The sequence below is a fragment of the Prinia subflava genome, chromosome 2 (assembly GCF_021018805.1).
Source record: "Prinia subflava isolate CZ2003 ecotype Zambia chromosome 2, Cam_Psub_1.2, whole genome shotgun sequence".
Lineage (NCBI taxonomy): Eukaryota > Metazoa > Chordata > Aves > Passeriformes > Cisticolidae > Prinia > Prinia subflava.
The window spans coordinates 20,856,865-20,880,648 of record NC_086248.1 but is presented as its reverse complement, the minus strand read 5'-3'; the positions used below and the strand labels follow the sequence as shown (position 1 = coordinate 20,880,648).

Here is a 23,784-nt window from a genome sequence, read left to right as displayed (position 1 = left end):
CCAGAGGAGGTACTGGGTGTTCCCAACTAGCCTGAACATGTATTAACCCACAGAGCTCTGTATTTTGTGGGACCATCACAACCACGGAGACCAGGAGAGGATCAAGAATGGTGGCTTTTCCACTTAACCTGTCTGTCTTTTTCTCTCTCCCCACCCCCTTCCTATTCCTCTCTCTCTCTCTCTCTTTCTCCCTGCCTCACATTTACTGTTATATAAAATCTATACTGTTGACTTTCAGCATATAGTCTCTTCTGCACCTTAATCTGGGCAGAGGCATCTCTGCAACAATAACTGGACCTTAACATGCCCTAGTAAGTACCTTACCTCTGGAAACACTGGTTTTTTTAACAGAGAAACATTAATCGGAAGACTCAAAATAATGTTTCTTCATCTTGAGATATTTTTGACTGATTTTTTCCCCTCTTTTTTCCAGTTCTGTTCCACTGATGCTTGCAATGGTCAGATAGACAACCTAACTTAAAATACTGCCACTAGTATCCAAATTCTGTCTTACACAGATTTTTGAAATGCATTAAAAATACAGTGTCACACTCCCAGTGGTCTCTTACAGCTTTTTGGGCTAAATACCAAACCCCGCTATCATCATCATAATTCAACAAGTGATTGTAACCATGGGATATTTTATTTTAAATTATTGTGGAGTATGTGAAGTCACTGTCACCTAGGAGATGCAGAATGAGTAGGAGTTTAGATGACTTTGAAAAGTCATATTTTCCAGGGTGAATCAGATGATCCTTTTTTCAGCTAAAAGGTATCTGTGTGACTAGTGAAAAATAAAACATTTGTTAAAATCTTTTCTGAAAATACAGCTGATAAAAACTGTGATCACATCTGGCATTTTAAGGAGTAGTAAAAGGAGTTGTGAATGAGCAGAAAAGAGAACAGTGAAAGACTGAGAAGTAGCACAAAGGCTAAGGAAATTACTGAACGCTCAGTTACTTAACAACAGACAAAAGTAAAATTTATGTTTCCTATATATAATTATGTAAGCTATTATCATGGGTGCTGTGCTCATAAACCCATCAGTGAATAAAACAGAAAGAAAAGTGCAAAAAGCAGAAGGAAAGTCATCCGCCTAGATACAGACTCTTGGAAATGGTGGGATGGATGAATCCTTTAAAATAGGGGATATTATAAGCTTTAAAAAAGGTCATTTGAAAAGTGTCTTGCTTTTCTGAACAGAATAAAAAGGTGGAGGAAAAAACAGAGCCTGTAAGCTTAGCTGTGTGCATTGACACAAAGATCGCCCTGCAGACAAAGCTTTGTCTTCTGCCTCTTAATTAAAGGAGTTATCCTAGAGTTTTCTTAGATCAAAGAGAGAAACAAAAAGCAAACTATATGGGGAGAGAGAAAACAATAACGTCTCTGTTTCCTTCTTGGAATTTACTAGGGCCACCGTTTTTACCGCAGAGTCATAGGCCTTGTCTATTTACAAATTCAAAGGCCAGTGCTAAACTTTAAAAGATGTTTGTGCCAGGCTCTGTTTCCAATTACCTGCACGCTGTGTGGTTTCCCAAGTGGGGTTTCTGCTGAAACTGTAGTCAGTCTAAAGTAAGTCATATCCACAAATGGCAGCTTGGATCAACGGGCTGTGCTCCACATCCCCAGCAGCCCGTCCTGCCTGTAGGAAAATGCTGTCTTTACTATCACAAGAACCCAGCTAAACTTAGATACATTTGGCTCTAATTCAGATGTAGGCCAGCTACTCAGGAGAAAATTGGGGAAGGAATATGAGAGGAAACCATTAACAAGTATTCTTTCTGTAACACCTCTTTGTGAGTTCTCCCTCTTCTCAAACGGCTTGCAGTGGTGAATGCAAGAGGCTGCACGGGCTGCTTGAGCACCCAGAAGAAACAATTTGCCCTGTTTACTAAACCTCAGTATCTGTAAAGGATTTCCAGCACAGAGACATCCAAGCCTCCAGTTTTGAAAGGAAGAGGAAGCTATATGCAGAAGGACTGCTGGAAGCAGCTCTTTCCATCAGCAGGTTGTGACCTTGAAATGGAGCAAAGATCTCCTGCTAGCTAGTTTGGATGAAGACAGAGTTACCACACTGCCAAAAGGAACTGCTGTTTCCCCATATTTTGTTTTGAAATTTTAAACCAGAGGTGTTGAGGCAAACACCAGTGGCTAGCAGAGGCAAGAACTGACTGTTCAGAGAACTACATCCCCAGAAATATTTAAAATGTCTTTCACGGGGACAGCTAGTGTATTTTAGATATCCTTACAACCTTAGATCCTTACAACTGCACATGGAAAGGACTGGCAGAGGTGTCCCAGGAGCAGTTTTTCAGGAAGCACAGATCAGCATTGTTCTCTTGACTTCATGTATCCAGATTTGCAGCCCTTGGCAAGAGCTATGAAATCTAATGAAAATGCAGCCCTTTCCGAGGAACGTGTTTGGTTGGCTCTTTTCTCCCTTATATTAGTGATTCATTACATTTCTACCTTTTTTGTTGTTGGTGGTGGTGGCTTTGGTTTCATTTTGTTGGGGTTTTTTTGTGGTTTTTGTTTTTGTTGTTGTTGTTGTTTTTGGGGGGGTTGTTTTTTTTTTTTTCTAACAGAATTCTAAATTCTCTAAAGTTTACAAAAAGAAACATTTCAACGCCGTAATGAGATTTTACCCTTTTAGGATTTCGGAACAGAAAAAAAGGAAGGTCCTGTCTGTTTTAATTCACTCAAAGGACTCTAATGAACTGTTCAGTACTTTTGAAATAACTTTTGAGAGTTAAGATAAAAACACAAAAACATAATCTCATCTAAAATCTTAAAAATTTGAAGTGAAAAAATTGAAAATTGTTTTGTAACCTTAATTATGTGCAGATGGCAAGGCACTGAACATAATTTCAGATAAAATCTCTCAAAAGAGACTGTGAGGAAGAACATCACTTTTTCATCACATTTCTCTCAAGACCACACATCCTTCCTGATGTAAAATACAGGAGCCAGAGACGAGGGTGGAGGAATAGGCACAGCAGAAGTGGTTTTACTCAACTGGTTTCTCCACTGCAGACATTTGTGCATCTGCAGAAAGGCAGGCATTTCTGCACTTTCTTTCCACTGCCTTTCCAGAGCCCAGGAATTATGGGGTAAAAGGCCACAAACGAGGGCATAAGTAGGAACAGTTTCACTCCTTTTTTATTCTGGTCAGCTTTACAGGAAGAAAATACTCTGTTCACATGGAGCAAATACAGTAAAATGTTGAACAATAAAATGCACTCCACAGTATTAACCAATATTCCTGAAGTCCTTTACTGATGAAAAAAACCCTCGAACTTATTTTCAATACCTAATGGGTTGAATCACCTTTCTCTCCCTTCTGAACCCCACTTTTCTGTTTGGAGAGAACTGAAGCTTTAACAGCTTTTGCCCAGTAATAAATGGAATTTTATGGCAGAACCAGAAACAAAACGAGGTCTTCTTGAAGCCTCTACTTCCTAACGCAAGAGCAGCAGGAATTAATCATTCACTGCCCACAGAATTATCTTCTTTTATAAACTATGTGCAAGCATATGTAAGAGTCAAAAAAACATTAACAGGGAACTGTCTCCCAGGTAATCTGCACCTGTGATTTCTTCCCACTAAAAATGCTTCACTCAAGCTCCTTATTGCTCCCATGTTTTCTCCCCGCTGCTGCCATCTGCCATGGCACAGCAGTGCAGAGTCCCTGTGCAGCACTGTGGAAGAGGAACTGCTGCAGTCACTCAAATGGCTCTTTTGACTTTTTTAGTGCCCCCAGAGAGCAGGGAAAGTTCAAAGTGAACCTATTGCCTGAATTCCTTCACATTTAAACTGTGCATGAGGAAGCCCAGGGTCTGATGAGGGGTCCTACACTCCAGCTGTTTCAAATACAGTAGCAACATCTAGGGCAGGCACTGCAAATACTGTTTTTTTCACTGCCCCTTCAAAAATAACTTTTACAAGTTCATTCTTACCACATGTAAGCTAAGCATTTTTCTTAGCTCTTGGGAATGAAGGGCAACCTTGTAATTTGAGTAAGAGGAAGTCTGGAAGTGTGCTCTCCCCGGAGACCTACAAAGACGTAACAGCTGAACTGCTGTGCCTTTCTTGTTTTAGGGAGAGGGAATATACAGCTTTGCTCCTCTCTGCAGGCACTGAGCCAGGCAGTCTGGTCAGGAAAGCAGTGGGAGCCAGAACAAAGAGTACGAGGTGAGCAAAGACTTCCTCTTCTTGCCTGGAGGCACAATGCCCCTAGCTAGACTGGGATAAGAACGTGTTACACTACATCTGTAGTGATTGGTGTATAGTGTCTGACACACACCTGTACACCAACAACAGTGTACAACTGGTCAGAAAGTCTGATGTAGCAATGACAGCAGTCATTGATGAGTTAAATGCCAGGCTGGGCTCCTTCCCATTTGTGTGTCAGCCAGCTGAGAAACAGCCATGGCTTTTTATGGACCAGGCTTGTCCAACATTCCACATGCACTACCATCACACCTTTACACTCCAACTCTGTCAAGGCAAACCAGACTTGGACACAGACAGAATCTGCAATTAAATAACACTGGATTCATTGAAGAAGCACTTAAGAAGGAGATATGAAGGAAGGGAATGATTAATGATGAAACTTCTTTCAGTTTTTCTTTCAGTAAGTATTCCATTTGCTCTGGAATAGGATTATAGAATACCTGCACCTCCAAGGCATATTACTGAAACACACAGTAAGAATCAGAATTTGCTTTCAGTAGATACACAGGAGCAGAGAACTTCAGTAAGAACATAAAGAGGGTCATCTTCTCTTAATTAATCCATGGAAGTTCCTGCACCATGCTGCTCCCAATCCAGAAACTCTGTCATGGACCTGTGTGATTTTGCATTTTCCTAATAGTTTAAAATGTATTTTTAAGAAGACTCTCTGCCTGTCTAGGATTTCATTATGATCTAAAAGAGACTGGCAATGATGGAAAAACTTTATTTTCCTTATTTGTATTCCCTAAAGTTATTTTTAATATCAGCTTTTATTTCTCTAATTCTAATAGAGATTCTATGTTTTTCTTTATTTAGAAAAATATGGGAGAGACAAATGATCCATCATTGCAGATGACAGACCCATCTACCTGTGCAGAACAGGTAAAAATTCCTACAAATTTTCAGCTGTCAAATCCTGAAATTATTTTTCACATGTGCAAAGAACTGCAGATCAGCAGGTCAGGGACCAGAATGGGGTGAGACATGGAGATGGGGATCATGATGACACAGGAAAAAAAAGAACCACCTTCATCTGTAATGCACTAACAAGTTGTCAGTAAATTAGTCTCTGCTCACTGAGATAATGGTTTCTAAATGATATGGGAATGAACTTTATTCTGCCACAGTGTGTGCTCTTACTTTATTCCTTAAAGACCTCCTAGCTGATTGATAATTCAATCCTGCAGTTACTTTTTCCTGTAGCTGCAGTTCTGCGGTGACTAAAAGCTCAGGTAAGCTTAACAAAAGGTGCCAAATTCTTGCCTTAAGTCTGCATTATGAATAATTTAATTGCTCACAACTTTCTTTATTTCCTTAGGAAGTGAGCAGCTCATCGTTCCATTTTGCCAAAAAGCAGATAGATCAAGTCTTCCACACTTCACCTAAAAATTTAGGGCTGTATTAAGGGAAAAAATTATCAGGCTATGGAAGGAAAGTTTGCCTCCTGAGGAAATGAGTTTCAATGACTTCTAAAAGGTAATTTTCCAAATTCACAGACTCCCTGTGTTACCTATTCAAATGTTTGAGTAGAGAGACAAATACATACAACCTCTAAAGGGGAAAGAAAAAAGACAATGAGAGAGGTACAAAAAGAGAAGACTGCATAAGAAAAAAAAAGACAAATGAAATAAACAGGCAAAAATAGAAATCAGAAAAAGAAGGAGAATAAAAAGTCATCACCTTCAAGACTTTCCAAGTATAAGCTTCTCAGCAGGGAATTTGAGAACAGGCACTGCCAGCACAGGGAGAGAGCACAGCAACGAAGGGCATGGCACATGACAGCCAGGAGTGTATTGTTTTCTCTCTCCTTCCCAAGGACTCTGCATCAGGACAGCTGTCATTCAGAGGATGCTCACTCAGCTCCTTCTTGTCACTGCTCAGTGCCAGTGACCTGCCACGCAGGTGCCACAGGGGTGGCACAGGCTGCCAGCACAGGGGTGCTCCCCTCCCTCTGCCTGAGCTTGCTCACCAGCAGCTGTTCTAGTTGGGGTTTACAAGACACAGATCCTCTTCACACTCATTTTAAGACGCCTGCAGGTACTGCCACACTTACTGCTTCCCGACCTACTTTTAGCCACATGCTGTTATTCAGCCTAGGACTTCTTTCTTCTCTTGACAGCTGCCTAGACAATGCAATCCTGAAACAGGAATGGGGTTTTTTCCTAGGCATAGTCCCAGCACTAATAGCTACTGATTCAAGTTTCCTTTGTCCCCACCCATGATAGGTACATCTGTTCGAAGGCTGTAAACTCATGTTTGACGACATTGTTGTTCACTTGATAATTACTGACTATGACATGAGAGTTCACAGTTCCTTGTTTGCACAGTCTAGCAACTGAAGATTTGTCTTGCAGCAAGACTTCTCTGCCTTCAGGGGAATACAGGTCAACACCATCTGCCTGCAGATGTTTTTATATGAAAACTAACTGTGAATTTTAAATCCATGGACACAAGTGATGCATTATACCAGGAAACAGGTAACAACAGGGGATTTTGTGTGCCCAAGTTGAGAGATCTTTGAAATCCAAATCCTTTGTCCTACAATTGTTTGGTTTAGTATTTCAGAACTGAAAAATTAATCATGGCACAGGTTACTGGACCTAGCAACGTAACTTACCAGACTACACCTGAAGCTTGAGCCTGGGGCTTAAGCATCCTGAGAGATGTAGGTGCAAAATGTTCAGTGAATCAAGCAGGACTACATACTTGAGATAAAACTTCTTTGACACAAAACTTCCCAATGTGTAGTTCACAACACAGAGAAAAACCAGAGTTCAAAATTTATATTCTAATGAAGAAAAAAACACCAAAACACATTCAAGTGACTGATTGCTTGAGTCTTAGTCAGAACTTTTCTTTTTGTTTTCCAAAGGAGGTCTACAGTGATTTTATGACAGACTCAAACTCTGAGGCTGAATGAAAAAAAAAATCTGGTAATCTAAGATGTTTGGTTGAGCTATTCCAGATTTACCCTGGTTTAATCAGCAGCAGAATTTAGCCCTACTTAAGAAAATGTAAGAAAGCTTGCATGTTTCAACAGATAAGGAAATAACAGAAATTACAGCTAGTCCAACCCCACGTAGTCTATGAATACTGGAGTTTCCAAACAGGTCATATGACTTCATGTCAAGCAAAATATCTGATGAGAAAATAAGTAGGAGACAAAGTAGGGAATTTAAAATGTGTTTGATTCTGTTTTTACTTAGGCTGCTGTAAATCTACTCCAGCCAAAAATCTGACATGCATGACATAACACAGGAGAGTATTCTGGAAAAACCTACATGTAACTTCAACAAATGAATAATGCACTTTAACATACTGACCGCAAAAAAGAAATAAAAGTTAACTGGAGTATATGCTAATCTGCACTTAGGAAAATGTTTTCAGTGCAGAATATTTCAAGTTCCAAACACCCAGGCACTGTGAAATGAAAATATTCTTTTTTTTGCTTAGTCTTAGAAACATTTCCTAAATGTTTACCTGTGTGATAATTTGTATAATTTTGTCTTTGCTTTGTAAGAAAAAAATATAATACCATTTAGTGATTGGATAGATAACAAAGAAAAAACAATTACCCAGAAATCCCTAACAAGGAGCATAAACTTTTTTAAAAGTATTTATTTCATTACAACATAAACCGGGAGTACATAAAAAGCTTTACCTATAAATGCTTCAAAAATGAAACTATTAATACATCAGTTACACATACAATTCACCTGAACTGTGAACAGTGTCTAAAGAATTTGCATTAAGTGGCAGCATTGACATTGTTATTTCATGATTTCACAAATTTGTCCAGGGTTTATCCACTAAGCCTTAAAAGCAAAGCAAGAGACTCCTGCAAAAGGTAGCTTATTAAACATTGTGGTAGTTTAAGAAGCATTGCAGGTGCAAAATGGTAACACTAGCAATATAAATGGTAAAAACCTAGCCTGTTTAAGAAATATTTGAAAAAAAACTGGCCCTATGGTCATCACTGTCTCAAGAACTAACTGTGGTTTCCCTTCCCTGCTATTTGTTTCAACTGGATATACAGTCGGTACTTTTGACTCTGAATTCAACTCTTCCCTCCTACTCCTCACTCCCATTTCTTTGAGTAATTCATGAAAGATAGTCTCCAAAATAGCCTGCTGTTGCAGTTTAGCCCCAGCCAGTGGCTCAGCCCCACACAGCCACTCACTCACTCCTCCCAGTGATTTGGGGGCGACAACCAGAAGGGGGAAAGTGAGCAAACTCATGGGTTGAAATAAAGACAGCTTAATAACCAATCCAAAAGCTGCACCTGCAAGCAAAGCAGGACAAGGAATTCATCTGCTGCTTCCCATGGGCATGCAGGTGTTCAGCCACCCCAAGAAAGCAGGGCTCCAACACACATAGAGAAGACTTAGGAAGACAAACACCATCACTCCAAATGTCCTCCCATCCTTCTTCATCTTCCCTCCCTTTATATGCTGAGCATGACAACAAATGGTCTGCAATATCCCTGTGGTCAGATGGGTCAGCTGTCCCAGATGTGTCCCCTCCAAAGCCCTTGTGCTTTAGAGGGGACACCACCAGCCTCCTGGTGGGGTGAACAGAAAAGGCTTTAGCTCTATGTTAGCACTGCTCAACAACAATGAAAACATCTCTATTATCAACTCTGTTTTCAGCACAAATCCAAAACACAGCCCCATACCAGCTACTGTGAAGAAAATTAACTCGACCCCAGCCAAAACCAGCACTCCTGCTGATTCCTAATATCAGTGGGTTCAGTCCAGCAGCTCTCAGCATCCAGCGGGCCAAAACAAATGAAAAGTATGTGATTACATATTCTGATTGAAGTGCACAATTTTACTGAGCTTGTGTGCCAATCTCTGCTTTTGGTAGCAGTAATATGAAGTCAGAATAGCTTCAGTAACCTAGTAAATGTATTACAAATTTGCACTACATTACCTCAGAGGAGGAGCTGAGGCAGCAAATAGTTAAAAACATACTTTGCTACAACAGTACTCAGATTCATACTACTGGTAATAGCCAAACAGAGCTGTGCTGTTAAACCAGCACCAATCTGGTGTGCAAAATAACAGCAGAAAAAGAGAAATTTATAAAATGCTTTTTACTATGACTGCTCAACAGTACTACCATTTCCCCTTCTTGTGTTTTCTTAAGTTTCTCAGGAGCAATGCTACTGGGAAAAAGCAAAAATCCCCCAAAGATAGGATTCTGTCTAGATCTGGATTCATTCCAGGAAGAAAACACAACATATCGGTCCAGACACAAAGCACCAGCATCACTGTTAAGCTTTGTGATAATGAAGGTTAACACATCTATGGAGCAGTCAATGGAATACACCATGTAAATTAGGAAAAGCAATAGCCACTCATGAGTAGTGGTAATTGGGATACAGCACTCTGAGAGCCAATCAAACAGCACAAGAGAGGTACAGCTTTCATGTGAGTAATTTATTCTTTTATCACTTTAAATTTTACCAGGTATTTATTTACAAAGAATCTTTCTGTGACAGAATTTACATCATCGACTGCACAATTTCAGTCATTACTAGGGTATGTCTAACATCCTCCCCATGTTGCTTAACAGTGCAAGTTTTGATCAAACAGGGTTATTCTTTTGCCAATTTTTTTTTGACTTAGTTTCAAGTGTAAACAGAATTTGTACACATGCTTTTGCTGCAATTAAGATTTCTATTTTACAGAACCAATTAATAGATAGAAACAGTGAAGTTTCATCTGTTAATAGCATTTCTTTATTGAAATTGGGATTTAGTTCTGGATTCAATTAAGGCTTTAGGCATTTCATTGTTGGGTACTGCAATGCCTCTTTACTAAGGTGGCACCCCTGAGAAGAATCCAAATTACCTGTTTGGTCTCCCAGTACAGTGCACGGAGCAGCTCACTGCAGCCTGGTAACCCAAAACACAGAGCCTGTCTGCAAAAGCTTTCCAAAGAAAACCTGCCCAATTGTAGCAGCTTGTACTAAATCTGTGCTGAATTGCCCATCCAGGAGGTGGGGCCTGGAATTTGCTCAGAACTCAATGTACAGGAGTCTCTGTGTGCTTTTGGAGGATTTGCATGAAGCTCACCCTGAGAAAGAGTGACAGGAGGTGGTCCCAATGTACTTCTGAACAGCTGTGGAGATGTGAGAACACAGGGGTGTGCACATACACACACACACGAGGGCAAGGCCCCAGTTGAGTCTCAGCTTAGGGGAATTCAAGTCTAAATTCTCTAGCAGATGACCCTGAAAACAGGAGTAGTCTAGGAGGAAAAATTACTCCCTGAAAAATTAGGGCAACTATCTCCCACGTGTCTCATTAAAACACGAGGGCTGTAAGATTCAGGGGGAAGAGAGACAGCAGGGCAGACTGTGTCTCTCCAGCTGGTATCAGATCACTCAGTAAGGATGACTACCTCGATGATTTGTGAGATTAACACACAATGCAAAATGCATAAATATGTAGAGATCACGGACTAGCTCCAAGAGTTCCTTTAGTCCACTGACAACCAGGGAGACGTGGACTGAATGCTTGCAGGCTACGAAAGCACACACAGATCTCCGTGTTCCTATGCAAATATGGTAGACTTCAGGCTACTCTAGACAAAATTGTTGTTTTAAAAGCAAAACATATGCAAACAAAACTTGAGGGTGGCCTGGCCCTTTGGTTTGCACCTAAATTAAACCCTATTACATCAGTGGTTTCTGGATTTCCCACTTGGTAGGTAGATGTGGAACTGCTCTGAGCAGTTCCAAATGGGTGGAGGGAAACTGCTCAGCAGCTCCACATGTCAAAGAGACAGTTGTTACTAGATTTAAGTAAAACTGTAGGGTTCTGGAATGACAATTTCAGTCTTTAAATGCCTGAAGACTATCTAAATTCTGGTTTCAGTACCCAAGTTTGGTAGGGGGCATTTCTTTGTGAAGACATAATTGGGGGAAAAAACAATTCTCAGCAAACCTGCCTCAGGCCTACCAGGGAGGAAACAGAGGCCACAGAGTAGGAAATCTGGCTAGAAACATGCCTCTGTTGTTAATCACAGCCTGTGACTATGCAGTGTACAAAGGAAACAGGTTTGATAGACAGCTACTAATGAAGCCCAGACTCTCCCCACTGACATTGTGTAAACACTGAAAGCAGGTAAGCCCTTCATTCAACTTCTTTTAAAAATAGGAGCTAGCAAAAACACAAACCACTATAGGTTTGCTGAACACTTACTACTGTAGAACTTACTTCCAAATGTACTTTTCCATAGTGTGCAGCAATAAATACTGGGAGAAAGGATATGGTTCATTCTATCCCAAAAGTTTGTGGATTACTGTCACATCTAAAAACATGGAAACTTCTCTAAACTCATTTAGAAGCATTTTCATGCATTAGCAGAATGGAAGTGCTTAATTAATAGGAATGCAAAACCTGTCCTGATACCTCACTATGCTGTAGTGTAAGAGCTATACTATGTAAGCCTTTGAACTATGAAATTGAGCAGTATTGCAAGCTAAAACTGATGTTTCCTTGTGTGTGTTCCTGGTGATGTTAGTATTTCAAAATCTGGCCCAGCACTTACATCTCTAGTTTAAGTATGCACCTAAGCATTGCACTACACACCTTGAAATACTTTCTACAACTAACATAAAAATTATGCTGAAAGCAAACATGTAATTCTTCTTTCCTGCTCAAGCTACAGTGCTGTAATTTAATTTAGAGTCAATATTTCCAAAGATTCTCATCTGAGAATTCAATCAAATATTCTGTGAAGGATCTTAAATTCCACTGCACCAGCCTGTGCTGAGGCTAAGATAAATGTCACACTGCACAGGCTTACAGCTCCTGCCTGGCTGATGCTTTAATTAGCTCACTAGGCAACAGCCTCACTTGGCTAAGAATTTCTAGGACTGGACCACTGTTTTCAATAGAATGACAAACCAAATCAGCTGCACTAAAACCCTACGCAACAACGAGAAGAGAAAAAAACCCCAAACATTAAAGTGAAGAAAAGAAGTATCTATGAAGTTCACTATTCTCCTTTGTACAGATGGTGTCTTGTAGGACAGAGCCTGCTGCCTTCCTTTGGAACTAGCAATTATGTTTAAGAATGCTAAAGTACTGTTTAACAAAAACATCTTAATAAAACATAAAAAGATCTCCTTTTTTTGATGCAAGGTCCCTACGTCTTTCTAAAATGTGAATCTATATCAGAGCTTTGAGTATAAACAATTCTTTTCCACAGTCCATGCGAGTTCCATGCTGAATATGCAGCAATGTACTGGCAAAAACACAGGTTCTTTGTTCAGAAAAGGTTTCTCAGTGATTTACCATAAAGCTAAAACATTTGCCTTGCCTATTGATTTTTTTTTAAATATAAAATGTATAAAATAAATGTATGTGCCCTTTTCAATATAGTCTGTCTGCGCAGACATTTTACATTTTCCAGTTCTGAGTAACATGACAAACATTGTGCTCCAACAAAAAAGCGCGCTCCAACTTTCCACAGGCAGGAGGAAGTTTTGTATGGTTTTGCCTCATTTGGATGCTGCCCCACTAACAGCACTCTTGGGCGTTTAGAATCACAACGACAGCGTACGCCATGAGCACGTACTGCAATTAACAAGGACTTATTGATTACAGCAATCATTAATTCAAAATAAATAAAGCAGTCTCTCAATCAAAAGACAGGGAAGTAACATCATGCTAGTGCACAATATAATCAACATGTGTAGCACATTCCTATTTTCTGTGTCCCCTTTTGATGGTCTTGAAATAAGTGGGAAAGGCCTTTTGCCACAGGTTGGTTTAGGTTAACCTTTCTTGAACTGCAGTCAATTAAAGAGCATATGAAATACAAAGATCTTCCCCAGCTCTAGTGGCATATATGGTCATGTCAACTGGTTGCAGTCTGAACAGCTTCAGTTTATTTTTAATTTAAAATCTCCAATCAAAAAAGTAATGAAACTATCTTTTCATACAGAAACCATTGCCCTTTTCAAATAAAGAACATATCAACATTTTGTATCTACCATAAAATGCCACATTTTAAAAAGGCAACTTGACCTTTTTTTTTCTTTGCATTCCAAGAAAAACATGTGGCACACATTTGTGTTACTTAAAACGTTAAGTTTGGTATCTGTTAAATCACGTGTAGTTGAAATTCCTGGGACTACTACAGTGCCACAGCTTCCTTAAACCATCTATTGCACCAGAAATGAAAGGCTGTGATGGAGATGTTCTTCCTATACTTTTTAAACACAGGAAATAGTTGGTTTAACATGAAAACAAATGCAGCTAAACTATGTTGCCAGCAATGTTTACGCCTCAGTATCACCCCAGAGGGAAAAAAACACAAATGACAGAAAAGGCTCCAGCCCAGATTGCAACTATCTGTAAACACACAACCAACACTAACGTCCCATTATGACACTGTTTTCGAGAATATTTTAGAAATCCAGGTGTAAAAATGTTTTTCTCAGATTGGAGATTGGCACAAGCATAATCCAGAGATTATCCTTTATAGCAGCTTTCACTTTTGTGTGCTTGGCTTTTCATACAAAGCACAGCAAACATGAGAAGAGTTACAAACGAGTTAAAATCAGCTCAGCATCTTGAGAACAGAGAGGAGGAAAGGGGAAGACCCTTTTCTCTGCAGACACAACACAGAGGGTCCCCTCTGCAGATGGGAGTTTGTGGATCTGCAACCCAACTCCCCTCTCAGGAAGCCAGAGCCAGGCTGCCTTACAGAGGGAGGGAGCCCTCCTGGTCCCCTGTTTTGTCCAGCCTCTCAGGCAGGGTAAGCACGAAGGGTAGGAGGACACCCTTGGCGTCCAAGGGAGCTTTAAGAAGCTCCCCATCAAAGGTGCCCTTGAGCCCACCATCTGCTTCCACCTCACCGTCCTGGGCTAGGCTGAAGCGAAGCGTGCCGGTCCGGTTGACGCAGTAGATGGTGTTCCCCAGCGGGGCACAGCGGAAGGGCTGGACGGGGCCGCCGCTGGGCCGCAGGCTGGCGCACTGGCTCCAGCACTTGGCCACCGTGTTGTACCGGAACACTTCAACAGCCCCGCTGGTGCCGCCGCCCGGGCCCTGCTCCCCGCCACGGCCACTGCTCACATCAAAGCGGTAGATGAAGCTCTTGAAGGCCACCATGTCGGCAGAGCGCCGGCGGCTGCTGTTGTAAGGGCACTCCTGCCACTCGTCACGCTTGGGGTCGTATTTGAGCAGGCGGTAGAAGAGGGAGCCTCCTGACACGTAGATCTCCCCGTTGCAAGTGGTGGCCTCGTGAGCCACAGCAAAGGCACCCTTGGGCAGGGGTGCCACAGGGCTCCAGCGGTCGGCCCGCGGGTCGTACCTTTCCACAGTGAAGAGGCACTCGCCCCCCACGGCATAGAGGTAACCATCCAGGGCCAGCAGCTTGAGCTGCGAGCGGGGCTGAGCCAGCGGCCGCACTTGGCTCCAGGTGTCGGTCAGGGGGTTGTAGCAGAAGACCTTGTCGGAAAGGCGGGCCCTGGGTTCGCTGCCCACCGGCCCCGTCACAATGCCCCCTGCCAGGAAGAGGTAGTTGTGGAGGACACACATGGCGCAGCCTTTGGCATTGGCCTCCTCGGGCAGGCGTGTCAGCACCCTCCACTCGCCGCTGGCCTCGTGGTAGCAGTGAATGAGGGAGCCGCTCTCCTCCAGCGACACCACGGAGGAGGGACTCTGCGGCCGACTGCTCTCGCGGCTCTGTGGCCGGCTGCCACCACCCGGCCGCTCGAAGGCGTCGCTGACCTCGGCCACCAGCAGGCAGGGCCGGCCGGCATCCATGCGCTGCTGCAGGATGAGGTCCCGCTCGGCGCCACTGAGGCGGCCGTAAACGCTGGGCTCCCGCAGCACCTCCAGGTAGTGGTCGCTCATGAAACGATAGGCAGCCTCCCGCAGCTCCGCCAGACGCTGCTTCTTGGCCAGGCAGAGGAGCTGGTAGCAGTTGCCGAGGCAGAGCTGGGCGCGCATGGCCTCGGCGGCACAGTGCAGGGCACAGGGCATCTGGAGGACGCGGGCGCCGCTCACCACCTCGGCCAGGTTGTCGTGCCGCACCTCGCCCATGCGGGCCGTGTACACGTAGTCGATGAGCAGCCGCAGCGCCCCGTAGCTCACCCCCTTCACCCGCAGGACGTCCCGCGAGGCGCGGGCACGAAAATAGTCACTCTTGGCCGCCAGCACCGACTTGTGCGCCCGAATGCGGCGGCCCGACACCTCGATCACCAGGTCGGGCTCCTCCGGCGGCCGGTCCCGCGGCCCGACCACCTCCTCATCCCCCTCCTCCGGCTGGCAGGCGGCGTTGTTGATCTCCCACTGGCTCTGCACCACCCGGCCGCCGGCCGCAGGCGGCTGCGGCTCGGCGGCGGCGGCGCTGAAGCAGAGGGAGGAGCTGAAGCCGCAGGGGGCGGCCGGCGTGGGCGGCGGCGGGGGAGCGCCGTTCGCGGCCCCGCTCTCCTCCTCCTCCGCGGCCGCGCCGCTGCCCTCCATGGAGCCGCGCTACCTTTGCCGGCGCCGCGCCGGGTCCGTGCGGAGCGCTGCCGGCCGCCGCGGCGCGGCCATCACCTGCGGGACAGAGCGACAGCGCTCAGCATCCGCGCCTTCCCCCCCCCGGCTCCCCCGCGCCCGCTTCCCCCCCTCGCCCCTCCGATCAGTGTCGGGGCCGCCGCTCTCGCAGGCGGGGCCGTCCCTGGTTTCCGGGGCTACACGGCCGCTTCTCCTTTTCCCGGGGGATCCACCCTGCGGCTGGGCCGCCCCCGCGGCTCACTGCGCTAGCTCAGCACCGAAATCCTGCGCTGTTTCGGTGGGACAGGGCATCGCCCCCATGAGCGCCCCAACAGCCTGACAAGCAATCCCGGGTTTCCCTTTGCTCTGCAGAAATGTTAAGCAGTCTGCAGGCACTGCAATGCTTTCCATGACAACTGGTCCCTACACTGCGCTGGGCGATGAGCGAAAATCTCCTTTACCGGCAGATACTTGGGAGTACAATCATAATGTATTCACCTTGTGCAACTACTTCAGTGGAAGAAGGCTGAGGCTGCAGCCTATTCTGGAAGGCGATTCCCCACTAGCCACGTTTGCCTTTGCATGACCTTCGGGAAGCTTTCTTCATATACTGCTCCTCATATGCATTCCCCCTGTATAAAACGAAGTGTAAAAAGATTATTATTTTTAAAACCGATATATTCTCTGTTTAGTCAAAAGTTTGGGAGCATTAAAGTTCGGTCTCCTTCAGTAATATACCTAGAGTATCTTAAAGATACCATAAGTATGCTAATAATCCTAAGTGTTTATGAAACACATGAAGGTATTTTTTTCTGTACTTGGGACAAGAGCAATCTCACATTTGTGTAGCAGCATATGGAGCTGTAAAGCATTAGCAGGGTGTTAATCAGACTTCATAAAGATTGATTCATGTCTTTACTCAAAATTTACAGCTTCTGTTAATAAAAAGTAGAAGCAAGGAAAAAACCACAATAGATAATTAGAATATGAAGTCTCTTGTGGGAAAAGGCAGGATACAGGGAGGGCGTAGCTGTAAGTAGGTTAGTCCCTGTCAGCACAATCACCACTCAGTTGTACCTTCATTTCACAAATATAGTTTTCACAATTTAATGAAGTGCCATTTCTTTGCTTCATGTTTGTTTATGAATTTTCCAGACTTGGAACCAAGCATCAAAACATGGTTTAAGTTTTGAAGAATGACGCATAAAAATTGTGTAAATGTACTTAATATAGTTTAATAAGTATCTGCAGTCCTGATTCTATTTTTAAGGCGCTTATTAATTTCCATTAAAATCCCCCTTTGTCAGTTTTTTCACAGTCCTCAAGGAACACTAATTTCTATGTAAAATATGCATTGTGGCTTCCTCTCAGCAGACATGACTCATTTACGCTGTTAAATTAACATTAGGGAGATCTAACTTTTTAGTATTTTTTTTTACTGAAAGCATAATTGGTAAGTGACATTGTCTGGAAACCGCTGACACAGACTGGAAATCTACAAGCCCATACTTGCAATGCAAACTTGACTTAAATGACAGTATCAGTCTTCCCTCATGGCTTTTTATTTTGTGCACTTGCCCAGTAAAGGACTTTCTACTACATTTGATCACATTCAGTTAGGCTGAATCAATGCTAAGGTTTGATTTCTGGGCATTGGAGACTTTCAGACCGTAACAATAGCATTTTAAAACTTACTAGAATGAGTGGATTTCACCAACTTTGTATTCCTCATCTGAGTGTTTAAAAATCTGGCACTTAGCACCTTTCTATGACTGTATGAACTTTGGCTAGCTTTAGTGGCAGGCTTCCTGCTGTCCAAACCCAAGCTCTGTAGGTCAAGCTTTCCTGACTTTTCTGTGGTTTTAACTAGACAAGAAGAAATGCAGTGATCTGAGTGCATACTCAGTCTGTCTCTGGAAGATGTACTGACACATTAATAAACTGGGCAGCATCCCTGTTGATGTGATTGTGCTTTTCATTGAGTCTTAACAGAGCACAGAGCAACTACTGTAAGTGAAAATATTCTAGCCATTTCTGACACACCTCACTTCCGACACCACTTCTCCTAACTTCCACTTATATACACCCCCCCCACCCCACCAGGAAAGATTGAGTAGCTTTGGATAGTTTCAATCTCTTTGTCTACAGCTGATTTTGTAAGTGAAACTATAAAGGAAGAATGAACAAGAATGCTACTAAAAATTACAAGTATGGGTGATTAAATGTGGTAAGTCAAAACCAGGAACTCTAATACCAATATCTCTCTATGGTGAAATGTATTTCTTGCATTATGTCCCAAAGGAAAATCTAACTCACTTCATTGGAAAATCTAGAACATTTAGAATATTCAAAGTAGTTCAAACAATAACCCGAAAAACTTATCTTTTAAACTTTTTCAGCTAATGGAAAAAAAAAAGAAAGGGTGAGATCCTCCTCAAGCACAGTAATTATACATTTCCCCATATTCAAATATCTGCTTGGTTTAGAAGTTTGATTTGATACATTTGAAATGTTATTGAGAAAGAAGCTTGTAACAAACACCTGTGTTAACCCACTATAATTCCCCTGAGGAATCACAAGGAGAAGGAAGGACTGATGGCATTGCTTGCTAATGGCAAGCAGCAGAATTCTGAAGAAAATTATCCTCTGGTATATCCAAAGCTAATTACCAAGAATATGATGAATTTCATGCTGAGCATGAGAAGGACCTAAAGTACCAAGTGCAATTAAGGCAAAAAGGAACTATATGGGGAAGCTGACGACTCAGAAAAGCTGAAAGAGGGTTTGGAGGATTTTGTCAATGACAGCAATGACCATGACAGCAATCTCACGATCTCTGTCTAGTTGAAAGCAAAATACAAGAATTACACAAAGACAAAGCTGAAAAACCAATTCAGAGAAGTTGTGGAACCTTTCCATGACTGACCTGAGTTAAAAGGTCATGGATTTAGTATAAAAAAGGAAGATGCTGAAAGGGCCTGATGGAAATACAATACTCAACTACTTCTCTGTTCTCTTCTTATCTACAGTGATCAAAGAGTTGTACTGCTATTCTGGCAACACAGAATATTCAAAAAGTACAGAACTGCAGAAGATACTTGATAGCTGTGATGATTCAGAAGAATCTGACCACCTGACAATCTCATCTGGCTTAAAATAAACTTGGTTTTAACATTTTTTCAAAACTCACAAACAGGATAGGTACTGGAAAAGGAAGCAAGCTATTGAGAGTACATGGTACTCTATGAACTGAGGTCACCTTTTATACTGGGGACTTTTAAGTCAGAAGCTGAATTACTTGGTCTGAAAATGTTTTCATTATCATGGGTTTGGTCTAGGGATGATGTAATGTTAATGGACAGAGGAGCTGCCAACAAACATGAACTGTATTTACAGACTTGGCAATGACACACAATGTCCTGAATGTGTGGCCCCAACCTCAAATGCTGTGAGACACTGCTCAAGTAACAGCACAGATAAGAAGGCACAGTTTTTCTGACAGAGAAACTGCAAAGAGCTGCAGGTAAAGTTTCCTGGCATTGCATTCATTTGGCAGTCCTTCTGATAAAATCCAATTAAATGCTTGTATTGAATTGTTCTCTCCTCGTTTTCTTGTGCAGTGCCAATAGCCTTTGATCCAAACCACCTCCCCTAGCAAGACCCACTTTCTCCAGGGAATATGTGCATGTGGGAGGAATTGGGTTACTTCTCTCCAGTTCACAAATGACTCAGTCTCATGGTAAATAAAAGCAGAGCTTTCCCTACCATAAGCAACTCTTATTTACACAATCAGGCTGTCCTCCCCAGGAGACTTACCAGTTCAAAAATGACAGAATGCCATTCTGCTCCACCTTAGTTCAGAAAAAATGCTTTTATAGAAACTTGGACTGCCAAGTTTTTACTTCAGCAGAAAAGTCCCTTGGGATAGGGGTGTCATCTGATTGAGATGATTAAGGCATCTAATGAGACAGGATCATCAAAAGAGAAAAAACATCCCTTATATTTGTTTTTAAAACTAAACAATGACTTAAAAGTAGAACTGTAGGGTGAAGTGTAGGCAGAGTCAAGTGTAGAGTAGTTTGCATACTTATAAAAATAGTCTGTAACACTCCCGGTCACTGAGTAAGTAGATCTATGAAATTTGGAGAAAAAAATGTTCTCTTTGTAGATGGGGAAAACATTTGGAGCATAAAGATGCCATTTCTCTGAAAGGGCCTGCACTGCTTGGATCCTATTACAGATTTAAATTCCAAATCTTAACCACTTGATTAACCTCCTGTTTGTAAGAAAAAAGTACCATTGCCTTTCAATGTGCCACCTCAAGAAAAACAGCAGGAAGGATAATGCTTTTCTTTCCCTTTTTTAAAGTTAGGTATGATACAATCCTAGTGTCTTGCCCTGACTGCTGGATATATGGCTTTTATAGTATTGCCTTCACACTCAAGTGTCGGTGCAAATTTTGAACTCTCAAGGTGCTGAAATTTTTTGACAATATGTAATAGAGGTATGAATTGGGTTTTATCTTATAACTACAACATTTTCATACTCGAAGAAAAAGAAATATTTAAGATTTGCAGCTTATGAGTACAGACCACACAAGAAACATGTGGACAACAGGTCCTCGTCAGAAACTCAGAGGAAGAAAAGGCTGTGTGTGTCTGGGCAGGGAGGAAGAGAGAGAGGAAATAGGTCATAATAAAAATATTATCAAAAGCCTGATTAAATAGATATCATAGCTGACAAATTTAAACTAAAAATATACAAGTTCTAAACAGTCATCATGACCAGAGAAAAGGTTTCCTAACAGTGATATCCATAGAGACAAACATTCTCTAAAAAGGAAACTATCTTTTTGAGTTCCTTCCAGTTTAGACTCGTCAGAAAATAGTTAGGGAGGAGTATGTCTCTCAGGAGTTCTCACAGCAAAAAGGAAATAACACTCCTACAAAAGCAAAATCTAGCAAAGATTAAGGGCAAGTTCTCTCCAATATCCCTTGGAGTAAAGAAAGTCTAAAAAAAAAAAGAACAGTCTGAAACTAGTTATGAGTGATTGCAATACCGATTACAATACCTTTGGGAAAAACTCCAGGGCTGATGTGGTGCCCTTATCACTAGTGCACTACAGGTCAAGAGATAAGAATGACATAGCAACACCATACTGCATGTAACAAAACTTTTTATGCAGAATTGCTGCTAATTCTACACATAGGCTCACAGCTACACTTCCAGATATGAGAGCATGTGGTCATGTCTGTGATACACTGAAGTTTGGTTGCTTCATATATCTGGGCACAGCTAACCCTACATTAAATTGACAGCAGTACCAAAGATATCATTGTGGTACTACAGCTGAAAGGATGAATGCAGTCCTTGAACGTGTGTACTGGGAAATAGGGAGTACCCACAGGGAAAGTGCTGCCTTTCCTCTACAGCATTACAGGTTTGCAAAGGAACATGGTATATATAATATAGCATATTGTGGTTGAATGAGTGGAAGCATGTATGTTCAAGTCTTTACGTATTGGAAGCAGCATTTCAAAATCTTTGAAGACAGAGTACCAAATTATTTCAGAGACATAAAAAAACCCCACAACACTTTAGTGAGAGGCTCAGAACAGCATTTTGCAACCAAAGGCTTACTCTGTCTCCACACTGCACACCAGCTCCCAAGCAAAGAGGTGATACCCAGCCTAGGCAGCCCCTAACAGCCACATAGCTTTGGAGACAACACAGCTTGTGCTAGTAGCCTGGAGAACTAGTACAGCAAGTCTTAGTCAGCCTGAGAAATGCAGAGCTGACACTTCTTCAGGGCTTGGTATGTTTGCTCTGTGACTTGATGACTGTGCACAAGTGTAGGCACATGAAAATTCTGGATGCTGAAGGCTTTCTTAGGCTGGTGAAGAAACCCTAAGCAAACCAACTGTAAGTGTAAACAAAGCAAAATATTTATGCTACTGAGGGGGAAAAAAAGACTGCTATAGCATATTGTGGTTAGTTAAAGTTAACCATAATTGATGGGGAGAGTGAAGGATTGGCTCAAGGAAATCTATACAATAAAACCCAAAAAGTACATTATTCTTAGGAGGAACCTGAGTAAGGGTATTAATATTCAAAGACAAAGAAGTATCCCATGGAGAAATACACATTTTTATCCTGCCACATACTTCTGTCAATACTGGATTGTGGTTCACGTAGGAGGCATGATGCTGGTCTAGGTGGACTTTTCATCTGACATGGGAAGATCCTTACTCTGTTGTGATGAAAGGGATCTTGAGTATGTGCCTTGCTGGAAGGCACTTGGGAAGCAAGGGTAAATAAAATTTGACAGGAGCAGACTAGTTGGTCTAGAAATCCTTTCTGACCTTAAATTCTGGAAACTGCCATACACCAGGAGCACTGACTAGAAGCAAAGCATCAGCTTGTGATGATTAAAAGCCTCATTTAAGCATTAGTGTGTAATGTAGTGTAATGTGGTGTGTTGACTGCAGAAATGCTTTTCAGTATTGAACTGTATTGTCAACAAATTACAAACATATTCAAAGTCTCTACAAACACTTTGGCAATGTTGGTACCAACAAAGAAGGAGCAGAATATCCACTGAGAAGCCAAGTCAAGCAAACCAGCAAATTAGTTTAGACAGATTTTTGAAAACCAAAGTAGAGTCAGGCTTGGTTTTGTATTCCAGAAGAGCACTTGATCTCCATAAATGTGCTGTACTCTTCCAACACACCTGCTCTGTACTGCATTTAATACGGAAGACGAGGCAACATTTTTGGAGGAAATTAAATTCCTGCTGTAAGATAAAACTGGATTTTTCTTTTTATATTATTATGGAAGGCACATGCAGACTGAAGAGCCCAAAGCACCAGAAAACTGCCAAAGTATGTCACCACTGTGCTTGAGAAAGACCGAATGTGAGAGGTTGCAACAGACTTCAAAGGGAAGCAAACAGTCTCAGTCTGTTTCTGAGACTGATACCTAGGAGAAGAGAGTAATACTTCTAGAGGAGACAGTAATGAAAATACATTTTTTCCCAGACAAACTCTAGATCTGGTACATAAGAAAAGAAAAAGGCCCACTTTTAGAAACTGAACAGTTTCACTGATTTACAGATAAATTAAGTTATGCTAAGAAAGGCAGAGATGCATCCTTTAGATGCCTGGTGAATGGCACCCTTCTCATTTTTGGAGATTATATATGGTTTCTTCGCCCAGATACCTCTTCAAACTTAATGTTTACAGTCATTCTAGCTGCAACTAAAAATTACATTACAGTTAGTTTGATTTCAAGAAGAATTCCAGGTTCCTGCAGATGTTGTCTCTACACAGACTTTGGACTGGATTCAAATATGGAGAGACCTGCCACAGTGCTAAACATGGCAAAGGCTGACTTTGAGGGCAGGTTTATCTGGCCGTTTATCAATGCAGCAAAGATGTGAGACCTAAGACAGCCAGATCAGATAGCAGAGCAAAACCTCCAGCATGACAGCCCTAATCTGAAAGAAGGAAAGGAATTAGCTTGCAGAGAGTTCTCAGAAATGCTGCTGGTACACTTTGCTGTTGGTCCTGTAACTGTGACCTACTGGGTGACTCACAGATGTTTGACTCCTTTTATTTATTTCATGAAAATCAAGCCAAGGTGGAGAGACATGGGGCCATATTCCCACACAGAATTGATCTGTGGGTGGGATACACCTCCAGTTCTCCTGCAAGAGAAACAGATGCTGTGTGTCTGAGCTTCACAGCACTGCTGATCTACCTGTAACCAGCTCCTGGAATGGAATCTGGAGCATACACACAGGTTCTGCACACATATACATGGGTGGATACAATTAGATGCCAACTGATTTGGATCCTCAAAAATCAGCGCGTGAGAGCTACCAAGGGCTAGTCAGTAGAAAAATACCAAAGACCACAGTGATGAAGTGCTTAGCTTGTGCAATAAGGGGACTTCAGTTCTTGATCTGGGTGCCTCAACCCAGAATCCTCTACAGGATAAACCTAAAGTACTTTAAAAGCTAGCAGTAGTAACTCTTGCTGCTACTTTGC

The 23,784-nt window shown here is 42.3% G+C and overlaps 1 protein-coding gene across 1 annotated transcript; it reads right to left on the bottom strand.

Annotated features, from left to right (window-relative positions):
- Positions 1-3,141: 3,141 nt before the first annotated feature.
- On the bottom strand, positions 3,142-16,368 carry KBTBD11 (kelch repeat and BTB domain containing 11). Its single transcript, XM_063389335.1, has 2 exons — positions 16,235-16,368; positions 3,142-15,796 (listed from the first exon to the last, which is right to left on the bottom strand). The coding sequence occupies exon 2, from the start codon at positions 15,719-15,721 to the stop codon at positions 13,955-13,957; it is 1,767 nt and encodes a 588-aa protein (XP_063245405.1). The 5' UTR covers positions 15,722-15,796; positions 16,235-16,368; the 3' UTR covers positions 3,142-13,954.
- Positions 16,369-23,784: the final 7,416 nt, after the last annotated feature.